Here is a 14,770-nt window from a genome sequence, read left to right as displayed (position 1 = left end):
ATTTTTGCTGCAACCGCATTGAACATCTTTTTTGGCTGGAACCGTGACGAGGGTCGCAACCGACGCATTGAGGAGCTACAAGCCCTTTGACAGATGTTACAACCATGGACGATGCCTGCGACAACGAATGCTACAGCCATGGACGGGCGTTCGGTCCACGTGACAAGGGTAGCGACCAACGCGTTACGGCTTGGTGCCGCCGCACAAGAAGGCGGGGGACAAAGGGGAAGAAGACGATGTGGGAACCAGATCAGGCGGTTGTGTTTCGATGAATCAAGTGGCTGTGCGGCGGCCGGCCCAAATTTGGACCGGTCGACCGGCGCCTAGCACCCAGCATTTACTTTTCACTTCAAACATAACAAATTTGTTAATTTTGTTCGGAGTATTAAAGTAGATAGAACAGACAAATGTACCTAGCACAAAGTCCAGCAGAAACTCTATCCGAACAACTGGGTCCGGCCGCCCCGTCATCCCCCAACCGTAAAGCGTGCCTTTTCCTCATCCTTGTCCTCGCGGAGGACGCGACCGCGAGCTTTCTGTTAGTGCTAGTGCTCCCAGCTCCACGTCACAGGACCCCATCCGGGACGTCGGCTCCCGATCCGACGGCCCGGAGGGCCAACGAGCCGCTGTCCCGCCTCGTCCCCCCACCTGCTGCTCCCGTGCGTCTCCCTCTAAAACCCACGCGCTCCTCGTCCTGCACTCTCGTCTCGTGTTCCTCGGCATCTCCCTCCCTCCTTCCTCGGCCTTGGGTCTCACGCCCTCTCGTCAACCGCGGCGGCGGCGGCGGACAGCCTTCCTCTCCCCTCGGCGTCGGGTCTCCCGTCGGCCAGGTAAGGCCGCTTGCTAATGCCTCCTCGCCCTCCCGCTCCCGCCTGGATCTCCAGCCTGCAGTTTCAGAGTTTCAGATTCGGCCGTTGCTCGTTAGAGTTGCGATTTCGCATCGATTAGCCGCATGACGGGAGATGCCGCTGGTCCGGTGGTATGGCACAAGTGTTTACACGGCAGTGGTACTAGCTAAATTCATCTGGCATCCGGCCTTTTCTTCGTCGTCGGGATTGGAAAGGAAGGATCTAGGCCGACGATCATTGCGCACAGAGTAGGCATCATAACAATCTGAGTTGTTAGGTTTCCATTGGTGAGAGTTACAGTGGCTGACTCCTAGCTTTCTCCGATCAATTATTCGGTGTGTGATTCATCTCTGTATGTTACTGAGATGGACAGGAAAACGATTCAGATATTTGCGAATTATAGGCTTTATTTCGTGCTGATTGGTTCTAGCCAGCGGTTGCTCGTACGAGGCAGTGGGCATTTTGTTTCGCTCGCTCTATTTACTGTGATTTAGAATCATTATGATTATTTGATGTGGCGAACATAGAATCCTGCCTGCGCGTTTTGAAGCAAGACTCCTGAGATGATTTATACTGAACTCTGTTTGTGTTTTCTCTTGAATTATAAGCTTACTGTACCCTGAATATAAGGTGTTACAATGTTGGTAGCTTCACTTGTGTTCCAGTCAAATAGACCCTTCTTAACTTAAATCATAATCAATTGTTGCCTTTGCTTGTGGTGCTATATTAGTTCTACCAAGTTGAGGGTTTCGTGAAGTTCTCTAGTAGATTACTTCGTACTTTAGTTTTCTGTTTGCATCGAGAAACGTTGATTTATTTTTCTATTCGTCAACACAGGACCATGGCTGGCGGTTTTAGAGTGCTGCATCTTGTCAGGCCCTTCCTGGGTTTCTTACCGGAAGTACAGAGTGCTGATAGGAGAATTCCATTCAGAGAAAAACTCATCTACACCGTTATTTCTCTCTTCATTTTCCTAGTGTGCAGCCAGCTCCCGCTCTATGGCATCCATTCAACTACTGGAGCTGACCCTTTCTACTGGTTGCGTGCTATTCTTGCATCAAACCGCGGTACTGTTATGGAGCTGGGTATCACTCCAATTGTGACATCTGGGATGGTAATGCAACTTCTGGTAGGATCCAAGATCATTGAAGTTGACAACAGTGTGAGAGAGGATCGTGCACTTCTGTAAGTACTAAAATGGTAAAATCTCCTTGTTTCATACATGCTGATTGATTATGTTCCCATAATCTGATCAGTAAAAAGTCTAACATCTATTCAAGGAAAAACAAATGGAAGTAGTTAAAGATCCGTCACTATTGTTTCCTGTATCAGATGATGGCCCTCTGATGCATAATACCCTTTTCTTACTCAGGAATGGTGCACAAAAGTTGCTTGGTATCCTGATCGCTATTGGAGAAGCCGTGGCATATGTCTTGTCTGGAATGTATGGCAGTGTAAGCCAACTAGGAACAGGGAATGCTATTCTCATTATACTACAGCTTTTCTTTGCTGGCATCATTGTCATCTGTCTGGATGAACTTCTCCAGAAAGGATATGGTTTGGGTTCTGGCATATCTCTATTCATCGCTACCAACATCTGGTAACCTTACTGAGCTTAATTTCTCTTCTGTCATTCAAATATTGCTCAGTAATGTCTTGGCTCATGGTAAACTTGTGTCATACAGTGAGAATATCATCTGGAAGGCGTTTAGCCCCACAACCATCAACAGCGGACGTGGTGCTGAATTTGAAGGGGCTGTCATTGGATTGTTCCATCTGTTGATTACCCGAACTGATAAAGTCCGTGCTCTGCGGGAGGCTTTCTACCGCCAGAATCTTCCAAACGTGACCAACTTACTTGCTACTGTCCTGGTATTCCTCATTGTTATCTATTTCCAAGGCTTCCGTGTCGTGCTTCCAGTGAGATCAAGGAATGCCCGTGGGCAGCAAGGTTCATATCCAATTAAACTGTTCTACACATCGAATATGCCCATCATTCTGCACTCTGCGCTGATTACCAACCTTTACTTTATATCTCAGGTACTCACTTCGATCCCACTGCTTTTGTTCTAAATCATTGTATGTATGTGTCTATGTGAAAGTGCTAACACGTTTTTATTGCTATTGCAGCTTCTTTACAAGAAGTTCAGTGGCAACTTCCTGGTTAACCTTCTCGGTATATGGAAGGAATCTGAGTATTCAGGCCATTCTATTCCCGTTGGTGGTCTTGCATACTATGTAACTGCCCCATCAAGGTGGATAACTAGTTTTTTTTTTACATTAACACCTACCTGTTCTTATCATGCTTTTGGTATCTTTTACTCCGTCACAAAACACACTGTTCTTGATATAGTTATCTGAACATGTTGGGAACCGTGCAGTTTGGCTGATGTTGTCGCAAATCCATTCCATGCGCTGTTCTATGTGGTCTTCATGCTGTCAGCTTGCGCTCTCTTCTCAAAGACGTGGATTGAAGTTTCTGGTTCATCAGCGAGGGATGTTGCTAGGCAGCTCAAGGTAAATGCACTTTGTACATATAGCATATAGTTGCTAATTCTAGTTGCATATAGTTTTAATTATGTTTTGGCATATGTCCTACCCGTTAAACAGGTGGAAGTGAAGTTCTTTCATCTACTTCTTACTTTTACTGGCTCTGTTCCATTGTAAATTGTAGTTTGTACTCCCTCCGTTTCTAAATATAAGACCTTTTAGAGATTTCGATATAGACTACATAAGGAGCAAAATGAGTGAATCTACACTATAAAATGTGTCTATATACATCCGTATGTAGTCCGTATTGAAATCTCTAAAAGGTCTTATATTTAGAAACGGAGGAGTACAGTTTATTCAAAATGTCACTGATTGATGCCATTGTGCCATAGGATGCCACAAGAAATTACATACACAAGGCTGGCTTTTAGTCCTCTATGATGCAGGATCTGTATCTGTCATTTATTGTTTTTGTAAGATTGTGTCAGCAAATATTACTCCCTACGTCCAAAAAAACTTGTCCCTCAAATTGATGTATCTAGCATCAAATTAGTGATAGATACATCTATTTGAGAGACAAGATTGGGACAAGCTTTTTCGGACAGAGGGAGTATCATATATGGTACTGTATTACACTGTATTGTTCTGAAGTCTGAACAGTAACATGTTGTTTGGTAGGAGCACCATCTAGCTTTATCATACGATACATTTGAAGTACAGCAAATGAAGAATCTACAGCTGATTTTTTAGATAGATCGCTGCACCACTACCATTAGTCTTCAAGGGACTTTGTTTGCAAGAATATTTCTGAGGAACATTAGCTTACAATGCCATTAGTTTGTGTATCTAGTATTTTGGTACAATATCTGTTACCATTGTTATTTGCCTTCTGAGCTTAGAAGCTTCAGTCATATGCTAGGGGCATCTACTCCCTCCGTTCCTAAATATTTGTCTTTTTAGATATTTCAAATGGACTACCACATACGGATGTATATAAGACATATTTTAGAGTGTAGATTCACTCATTTTGCTCCGTATGTAGTCACTTGTTGAAATCTGTGGAAAGACAAATATTTAGGAATGGAGGGAGTATATATTATCTACTCCCTCCGATCCATATTACTAGTGTTAGATACATCCGTATCTAGACCAATCTAAGACAAGTACTTCCTCCTCAAAGAAATATAAGAACGTTTATAGATCACTAAAGTAATATGGATCGTTTAGTAATATGGATCGGAGGGAGTACCATTTGTAGCTAGAGTCTTAGTTAACTAAAACTGTTATGTGCACTGATCTACTGCTTATAGTTGGTTTTGCACATGAATAGTCACTACGCAAGAGCTACCCGAAATCTTCTAACTTTGGCAACTGAACAGGAACAACAAATGGTGATGCCAGGCCATCGCGAGTCAAACTTGGAGAGGGAGTTGAACAGATACATCCCCACTGCTGCTGCATTTGGAGGAGTGTGCATTGGCGCGCTGACTGTCCTGGCTGATTTCATGGGTGCAATTGGTTCAGGAACCGGTATACTGCTCGCTGTCACCATCATATACCAATACTTCGAGACGTTCGAGAAGGAAAGGGCGACCGAGCTTGGTTTCTTCGGCTTTTGATCAAGGACTGTAATATGGTGTTACTGCTAGCCGTGATACTGTCTGGGGACCTTGGATTTAGAAATTGTAGCAGAGTCTGCGTGTGTGTGTTTTGAGGAGCATGGTGGCATGTACATCGGCCAAGTGCAGCCATGGCCAATTAGCCACCATGTGTTTGTGTTCAGTGGTCTACTGAGTTTTGGTTATCTTAGTAACCTGATATGTTGCCGTTACTTTTGAAGTAAAATTGTACATTAGTTTTATTTGTTTTGTGGCAATCCTCCGTAGTCCATACCAACCTCTCTGAATTTGTCTGTTTCATATCTTGGTTAACTGCATCCGAGAATGGCTGCTCAGTAAAAATCGATATGCTAGTTGACTGAACATGATTCCAACTCGAAGTGTCATAGTGATGGACGCCTCCAAATTATTATTACTTGAAGTCCTGGTTTTTTTAAAGTCAAACCTGTTTAAATTTGACCATGTCTATAGAAACCAAATTATTATTATTTTTGAAATAAAAGGGGTTTCCCCGATTCCATTTCAGATTGAATGAAACCAAACAACGTTCAAAGCTACAATATCCAGTAATACAAGGACAAATTATAGTCCATTAATTGACTGACATCTTTGTGGACTTCTTGTACAGTCTCAGATTAAGAAAATTAAGCGACTGCACATGATTAAAACCATAGGAACTTCTTTTAGTACATCAACTAGTCATTTCTTTGTTTGAAGATAAAGCTAACTCAGGTAGACAAGAGGAAGTTCTCAAAGATAACAACAATGAAGCATCAGGTATCCTTGAATCAAAATGATCCGTTCTTAGTTAGTCTGTGTTCGTGGATCTGCTTGGATCAGATCTTCATTAGTTAGTGTTTGTGGATCAACAGGTTGGATCCTTCCGTTCTATTTTTCTCTTCATCGGTGACGATACAGTTGTTGTTTTGGTGTTGTTTTGGTGCGTTGGTTTCTTTGAGATCTTAGCACAACGACTTTTCAACTATCTACTGCAACAAGGTTTATCCGGATTCGGTGAAGAAGGGGCGATGATGGTGGCGCACCTTCGACTCTACGGACATGGATATAATTTCTATTACCTTTTGTGTTATTTGTACCGCCATAATGTTTGATGAATATATCAGAATATTTTCTGAAAAGGAAATACAATTTTAAAAGTTTAGGGCCTCGTTTTGCATTTCGTCCCGGGCTCCAAATTCCTAGAGACGGCCGTGGTCTGGACCTGACGACTCAGCATCCACCTCCAGCTTCGCCTGCAGCTGCAGCTGACTGCTCGCCGGCAGGGCCCGGTGTGTCGTCGTCGTTGATGTCATGGATGCTCGGCCGCTTGCACTCGTTGCGGCGTAGCTTCTCCTGCCTGATACTGTACTTTTGGTAGTGGCTCGCGATCTGGGACGCGTTCCTCGTCGGCACGAACTCCCGGGCCAGCTTCTGCCACTTGCCTACGCCGTGTTCTTTGATCCCCGCCAAGAACAGCCTGCGGATGCTCTGCTGAATCAGCATTGGTCGGGGGCTCGGGGCCGAGGTGGGTAATTCCCTCGTTTGATTCTTGTGCCAAGAATTCAAAATTAATGATAAAACAACATCTAAGAGTTCAAGCTAATTCAAATGGAAATGCAAAAAATCTCATGTCAGATTTAGGCCCTGCCCGAAGTCACTCCAGCTTCTAAAAATACGAGGAGCTATGAAGCATCTGTTTCCAGCTCCGTGCTTCTTTAACTCCGGCTCCGGGAGCGAAGTGGTGGAGTGGCGGGTCTCCAAACAGGGTCTTTAGGCATGGCAAATTAAACTTTTTTCATGGCTATATTGACGCAATGATGTCAAATTTAACTTGCAAGCACGTTATTTTCTTAAAAAAAATGAACTAAGACACCATGCTCGTTAACTAAACTTTTCATCCTCGACGAACATACTTTGCTATAAAAAAACGTTTGATTTGTCGTGCTTAAAAATCCGACGTTAGTTGAATACTCGGGTCCAATTCAAAAGCAATTGCATACAACAAAAAAACTACGAAAACACTAGCGCCCACACGTGTGGGCGTCTGGCAACTTGCCCACACGCATGTATCCTCGTTCAACCAATTCTGCACGAATCTTGGCACGTTCTAGCAGTTTTTGTGTGCCACGTAGGACTAAGCTGGTGTGTGTGCATTCATCCGGTCGCCCACACGTCCTTTTTCACCACACGGGAGGCTGGTGTGTGGGCGTTTAGCAATTCGCCCACACACCAGTTTTCACGCACGCAGAGGGGGCTGGTGTGTGGGCGTTTATCACTTCGCCCACACGCCCGTCTCCTCGCCCACACCCAAAGCTGGCAGTTGCCATATGTTTCTGCAGGGTACATGGCAACTGTCCTAACTTTGCTTGTAAGCAGATGGCAACTCTCTTTCACCTGAGTTGCCATGTGTTTTTGCATGGTACATGGCAACTGCCCTAACGTGCACGTAAGCAGATGGCAACTGCCCTAGCATGCTTGTGAGCACATGACAACTCTCTCTTTTACCCGAACATGTTTTTTTGCCATGCCTTTTTGTAGTGCTACATGGCAACTGCCTAGTGTTAGTGGGTGGCAACTCCTAAAATTTTGAAATCATGGCAACTGCAGTAGACCAGACCATACATGTCAACTGCAGTTGAGCAACCATGGCAACTGTAGTTGTCCGACATGGCAACCGAAGTTCAGCGACATGACAACTACAGTTAAACGAACATGGACGAGGGTCTGGACCATGGCAACTGCGGGACGCGCGGTCACGCGGGGCGTGTGGGACCACGAGGTACGAGGCCTGACGTACGGGGCGTGTGGGGGTTATCTATTTCGTCCACACGCACGTATATGAAAGGGATCGGGAGGAAAAAAAGAAGTGTGTGGGCATTACTTGTTTTGTCCACACGTAGATGTATGGGCTGTACATTTTGTGTGAGCGGACCCCCTAACGTCCACACATATGGCACTTATCGGCGTCAAAAACTAACAGGCAATTGCGAAATAGATTAGGTCTCGTAGCACGACCGGTTACGTACCTGTGCTCTTCTGGGGTCCATGGCACGGCCCTGTTTTTCTCGTGGGCAGAGTCCTTCGTTTTCCTTCCACGTTTCCGCGTCGTTCCCAGCATATCGCCGCCAGCCGAGCGCGCCGGTGCGGCAGCGCCCTCTCCATCCCCGGCCCCTGCCGGCGCCGCCTCGCCATTTGCCGGTGCGCCAGCATCCTCCTTTCCACCGGTCCGCTCACCATGGCCGACGGCGAGCACCGCCGGCTCGCCGCCGGTCAGCACATGTCCAGCAGCCTGCTGCGAATCCCACTCGGGCGGCGTCTCCACCCGTGGCGCCTCAAGCACGCGCCGCAGCTCGGCGACCACGGACTCGTGCCGCCGGCGCGCCTCGTCCGGAGTCTTGTCGCCGAGGTGCACGGCGATGCGATCCCATTGCGGGTACATGCGAGGGAGCAGCAGCTCCAGCAGCTTGTCCTGCTGCCGCGTCCAGCTGGTCGGCTCGGGCGCCGGCGGGTGCGAGTTAGTAGCTGGTGGTGGCGGGTCGCCGTGCATGGCTGAGGAGGCTGGCTGCCGGAACGCCGTCGTCAGTGCACGCGTGGTGTATGGAACTCGGTTGTAGGTTGGCGGCTTGTTTATATTTGTGCAAGTTAAAGCTTCTGGCGGCGGATGCGGACACCAGCGTTGTTAACCGTTTAGGCACGCAGTTTAGGGTTTCGAAGAAAAAAAAAACACGATTTTGGGATGAATCCGACCCAGCGGATCGATTCTTCTCTCTCGCCCGGTCTATCGCACCCGACTCCAGAGCGAGGGTTCCCCGTCTGCACCGCCAGCACTACACGACTAAATTTGGTGTTTTTCACCCTTTTCTGAAAGTTAATGGAGATCTGACCTTAGTTTGTAAAAATTTCACGATCTGACTTTTTTGCTACCGCCAGAGTCCATGGCGGTAAGGTGTAACAACCTACTGTCAAGGACTGGCGATAGCCTGTACAACTCTATCGTCAAGGTGCCCGGCGGTAGGTGCGAGCATGCACTGTGTCTTATACTTAGGAAAATTTTCCGGTAGGGTGTGCAACCCTACCGCTAGGGACCTTGACGGTAGGCTGTTATACCCTACCACCTGGCGATAAGAAAACGGTCAGATCCCAAATTTTTTGCAAGACATGGTCAGATCTCAACCAAGTTTCGGAAAAAGGGTCAAAACAAGAAATTTAACCACACCTCCACCACCTCTCGCTTCTTCTCGAGCATCACCTCGCCCCGCCTCCAGCTTGCATGACTGCCCCCGCCTTGCTCCTGCTCCCCAGTCCCATAATCCCCCGTCCTCACTCTCACAAGGCTGAATGTCGATGATGAGAATTTCCTCCTCAAAGCTTTCACCCCGCTTTATAAAGCAGCCACACAATAAAGTACACGACCGAACTGATACAATATAGTGCGGAGACACACTTACAAAGCAGATAAAAACATGAAACTAGAACAAACCCAACACCAAGCCGGGGCTCGACCAAAGACACATGAGCACCACGTCAACGACCTCAAGATGGTGACGGCGCGAAGGGTCGCCGTTTGGTGAGTCTAACCACGAACTAGAGTTTTCACCTGGCGCTCTGGCGATGATGGAAAAGTGGCAGCGGATGATGGTGTATGAGGATGCGGCGTGAACGAAACGTGACTAGAACTCGAAACTCTAAAAGTTTAGACACTAAAACCAGCGACTGGACACACGATGCAACCAAAAATTCAACAAAACAAAAACTAAGTGGTAATGGCGAAAAGGCCCAGACTGTCTGGGATATGATGAACTAATCTAACTTTTTTGTGGCTTTTCTTGGACTCTCACTAGTAGAAAAATTCCCATTTGTCCCGGTTCATAAGGCCCATTTGTCCCGGTTTCGGAACCGGGACTAAAGGTTCGGTACTAAAGCCCAATACCTTTAGTCCCGGTTCACCTACGAACCAGGACAGATGGGTCTCCACGTGGCCGCTGCGGCTTGCCCAGGCAGGAGGGCCTGCTACCAACTGGGACCAAAAGGCATCCACGCGTCAGCAGCTCAGGGGCTGGGGTTTTTTTGAGGGGGTTGGGGGTTGGGGGTTTTGTAGGGTTAATTTAGGGGTTTCATATATTGTGTTAGCTAGCTAATAGAGAGAAGTGTCCTCTCTTATCTCCATGCTTGGTCGACGCTACATATTATACGTATAGAGAGGACTCGACACGCTAGCTAGTAAGCAAATGAAGGAAACCATTAAGTACAGAAGATCGTCATGAACATATACAGGGAGAAGTGATCGACCTCTCCTTCTCTGAGAGATTGGTCGAACAACAAGTTTTCGTATATCTATCCGACGCTACTGGCTACATATATACAATATAAGATCTCTTACAATCCCCTAACATCTGAACTCAAGTTCCACATGGTATTCTCCGTCTTTATGGATGACGTGGTCAAGAAAGAATCCCGCCAATTCCTCTTGAATTGATCGTATGCGATCTTGTGGTAGGAGTTCATCCCGCATCTGAAACATCTAATTTGAAGAAGGGGGTCAATACATATATATGAATGAAACTCAACAAAAATGATGGTAATAAAATAAAATTGTGAATATTATTGCTTACGCACTTCATATTGTTTTTTAGAGTAGCCCCGCTCACAGGTCGTGTGGCAGATGAACTCGCAAACGTAGTATCCATAGTAATTATTCCCGGGTTCCTGCCACAACCACTTTACAAGAAATAGAGGTCAATCAAACTGATAAGCAATCATGCTTAATGGTATTGTTGAAACTAGCTAGAGTCAATGGGAGATGCGCGGAACTAGCTAGTAGTACTTACTTTCAGGTGTGTAAATCGCAGCTCCCCCGGCAGTCCCGGAGCTTGTGTGGTGAACTTTTTCCAAACCCTGCCAGACAAAGAAAACAATTACTTGATATCAGGAAATGAACAAAGTTGCCGATATGGTGCGATAATGATCGATTGAACTTACTTCTCGAGCATTTTAGTCATGGTTGCATACTCCTCGGGGTCTTTTCGTCCCGAGTCTATGACGGTTACTAGTCCCTGCTCAAGCTTAATCTCTAGCAGAATAAAGTGGAAGCTACGCACGCATGCATAACTCATCAATTACATTACTATAACCTCGAGTAATAAGGGAAACCGAATATGCACAAGACAGTAACACTCACTTGAAGTTGTAAGGAAAGAGTATTTTATCTTTGTTTTGATTTTGAAGCAACGATCGTAGCAAGTTGGCCTCGGTTTGTTTGGCATCATATTTAACCGTCCATTCATCTATGAGATTTGTGTTAATGAACCCAATATCACCGATTTGTCTTTTCTTGCATTCGGCGATCTTCAATCTGCATAATATAGTGAGGATAATTATATATACATGCAATGAAAGAGCTGGGCTATATATAGAGACTTAATTATAGAAGTAGTACTTACAGACAGTAGCAAGTGACGATTATTTTATCGAGGGCCTTTTGATTGAAAAACTGGAAGAACTCCTCAAATGGAACAGACAACAGATCAATTCCAACGAGGTCGTGCTCCTCTTTAACTCTCAGCATCAAAGTATCCTTCCCAGACTTGCTGCAGGTGTCCATGTACCACTCATGGAATCTTCGCATCATCGTTGTTAGAGGAGGATGACCAGGTTTGACGAGAGGCTTCCCGTGCCGGTATTTGAATTCGTCCACCTCCATTGTATCAAAATGTGCATCGTCGGGCAGGTAATCTCCAGGATTGGTACCGGGTGAAGGAAATATGCCCTAGAGGTAATAATAAAGTTGTTATTTATATTTCCTTATATCATGATAAATGTTTATTTTTCATGCTAGAATTGTATTAACTGGAAACTTAGTACATGTGTGAATACATAGACAAACAGAGTGTCGCTAGTATGCCTCTACTTGACTAGCTCGTTGATCAAAGATGGTTAAGTTTCCTAGCCATAGACATGAGTTGTCATTTGATGAACGGGATCACATCATTAAAGAATGATGTGATTGACAAGACCCATCCGTTAGCTTAGCATTATGATCGGTTAGTTTATTGTTATTGCTTTCTTCATGACTTATACACGTTCGGACTATGAGATTATGCAACTCCCGAATACCGGAGGAACACTTAGTGTGCTATCAAACATCACAACATGTAATTGGGTGATTATAAAGATGCTCTACAGGTGTCTCCGATGGTGTTTGTTGAGTTGGCATAGATCGAGATTAGGATTTGTCACTCTGATTGTCGGAGAGATATCTCTGGGCCCTCTCGGTAATGCACATCACTATAAGCCTTGCAAGCAATGGGACTAATGAGTTAGTTACGGGATGATGCATTACGGAACGAGTAAAGAGACTTGCCGGTAACGAGATCGAACTAGGTATGAAGATACCGGCTATCGAATCTCGGGCAAGTAACATACCGATGACAAAGGGAACAACGTATGTTGTTATGCGGTTTGACCGATAAAGATCTTCGTAGAATATGTAGGAGCCAATATGAGCATCTAGGTTCTGCTATTGGTTATTGACCGGAGAGGTGTCTCGGTCATGTCTACATACTTCTCGAACCTGTAGGCTCCGCACACTTAACGTTCGATGACGATTGGTATTATGAGTTTATGTAATTTGATGTACCGAAGGTTGTTCGGAGTCCCGGATGAGACCACGGACATGGCGAGGAGTCTCGAAATAGTCGAGACATAAAGATTGATATATTGGACCATGTTGTTCGAACACCAGAAGTGTTCCGGAGAGTTTCGGATAAAACCGGAGTGCCGGAGGGTTACCGGAACGCCCCCCGGGAAGTTAATGGGCCACCATGGGCCTTAGAGGAAAGAGCGCCGGCCAGGAGGTGGCGCACGCCCCCCAGTCCGAATTGGACAAGGGGCAGGGGCGGCGCCCCCCTCCTTCCTTCTCTCCCCTTCCTCCTTCCTTCCCCTCCTTGTTGGACTAGGAAAGGGGGGAACCTACTCCTAGTAGGAGTAGGATTCCCCCCTTGGGCATGCCCCTTGAGGCCGGCCGGCTCCCTCCTCCCCTCCTTTATATACGGGGGAGGGGGCACCCCATAAACACACAAGTTGATTGTTTAGCCGTGTGCGGTGCCCCCCTCCATAGATTTCCACCTTGGTCATATCGTTGTAGTGCTTAGGCGAAGCCCATGCGTTGGTAACTTCATCATCACCATCATCACATCGTCGTGCTGACGAAACTCTCCCTCGGCCTCAGCTGGATCAAGAGTTCGAGGGACGTCACCGAGATGAATGTGTGCAGATCGCGGAGGTGCCGCGCGTACGGTACTTGATCGGTTGGATCGCGAAGACGTTCGACTACATCAACCGCGGTACTTAACGCTTCCGCTTTCGGTCTACGAGGGTACGTGGACACACTCTCCTACTCGTTGCTATGCATCACATAGATAGATCTTTCGTGATCGTAGGTAATTTTTTTGAAATACTGCGTTCCCCAACAGTGGCATCCGAGCCAGGTCTATGCGTAGATGTTATATGCATGAGTAGAACACAAAGAGTTGTGGGCGATAATAGTCATACTGCTTACCAGCATGTCATACTTTGATTCTGTGGTATTGTTGGATGAAGCAGTCTAGACCGACATTACATGACCATGTTCATGAGACTGGTTCTACCGCTGTGCTTTGCACACAGGTGGCTAGTGGGTGTCTGTTTCTCCAACTTTAGTTGAATCGAGTGTGACTACGCCCGGTCCTTGTTGAAGGTTAAAACATCACACTTGACGAAAAATCGTTGTGGTTTTGATGCGTAGGTAAGAACGGTTCTTGCTAAGCCCGTAGCAGCCACGTAAAACTTGCAACAACAAAGTAGAGGACGTCTAACTTGTTTTTGCAGGGCATGTTGTGATGTGATATGGTCAAGACGTGATGATATATAAAGTGTTGTATGACATGATCATGTTTTGTAAAAGTTATCGGCAACTGGCAGGAGCCTTATGGTTGTCGCTTTATTGTATGAAATGCAATCGCCATGTAATTGCTTTACTTTATCACTAAGCGGTAGTGATAGTCATAGAAGCAATAGTTGGCGAGACAACAACGATGCTTCGATGGATATCAAGGTGTCAAGCCGGTGACGATGGTGATCATGACGGTGCTTTGGAGATGGAGATCAAAGGCACAAGATGATGATGGCCATATCATATCACTTATATTGATTGCATGTGATGTTTATCCTTTATGCATCTTATTTTGCTTAGTTCGGCGGTAGCATTATAAGATGATCTCTCACTAAATTTCAAGGTACAAGTGTTCTCCCTGAGTATGCACTGTTGCTACAGTTCGTCGTGCCGAGACATCATGTGATGATCGGGTGTGATAAGCTCCATGTTCACATACAACGGGTGCAAGCCAGTTTTGCACACGCAGAATACTCGGGTTAAACTTGACGAGCCTAGCATATGCATATATGGCCTCGGAACACTGATACCGAAAGGTCAAGCGTGAATCATATAGTAGATATGATCAACATAGTGATGTCCACCATTGAAAACTACTCCATCTCACGTGATGATCAGACATGGTTTAGTTCATTTGGATCACGTGATCACTTAGATGATTAGAGGGATGTCTATCTAAGTGGGAGTTCTTAAGTAATATGATTAATTCAACTTTAATTTATCATGAACTTAGTACCTGATAGTATTTTGCATGTCTATGTTGTTGTAGATCAATGGCCCGTGCTACTGTTCCTTTGAATTTTAATGCATTCCTAGAGAAAGCTAAGTTGAAAGATGACGGTAGCAACTACACAGACTGGGTCCGTAACTTGAGGATTATCCTC

The 14,770-nt window shown here is 45.8% G+C and overlaps 2 protein-coding genes across 2 annotated transcripts; one reads left to right on the top strand and one right to left on the bottom strand.

Moving 5' to 3' along the window:
- The first annotated feature begins 568 nt into the window (after nucleotides 1–568).
- On the top strand, nucleotides 569–5,199 carry LOC123098261 (protein transport protein Sec61 subunit alpha). The gene is made up of 7 exons (XM_044520208.1): nucleotides 569–830; nucleotides 1,686–2,033; nucleotides 2,221–2,448; nucleotides 2,534–2,888; nucleotides 2,979–3,103; nucleotides 3,230–3,365; nucleotides 4,718–5,199. Exons 2-7 carry the CDS (start codon nucleotides 1,690–1,692, stop codon nucleotides 4,955–4,957), a joined length of 1,428 nt encoding a protein of 475 aa, XP_044376143.1. The 5' UTR covers nucleotides 569–830; nucleotides 1,686–1,689; the 3' UTR covers nucleotides 4,958–5,199.
- Nucleotides 5,200–6,059: 860 nt separating this feature from the next.
- Nucleotides 6,060–8,589, bottom strand: LOC123100151 (transcription factor MYBS1-like). Its single transcript, XM_044522123.1, has 2 exons — nucleotides 7,984–8,589; nucleotides 6,060–6,434 (listed from the first exon to the last, which is right to left on the bottom strand). Exons 1-2 carry the CDS (start codon nucleotides 8,502–8,504, stop codon nucleotides 6,188–6,190), a joined length of 768 nt encoding a protein of 255 aa, XP_044378058.1. The 5' UTR covers nucleotides 8,505–8,589; the 3' UTR covers nucleotides 6,060–6,187.
- Nucleotides 8,590–14,770: the final 6,181 nt, after the last annotated feature.

This window comes from Triticum aestivum, chromosome 4D, assembly GCF_018294505.1.
Source record: "Triticum aestivum cultivar Chinese Spring chromosome 4D, IWGSC CS RefSeq v2.1, whole genome shotgun sequence".
Classification (NCBI taxonomy): domain Eukaryota; kingdom Viridiplantae; phylum Streptophyta; class Magnoliopsida; order Poales; family Poaceae; genus Triticum; species Triticum aestivum.
Note: the sequence above shows the minus strand (reverse complement) of the source record. Positions and strands in the feature narration are given on the sequence as shown.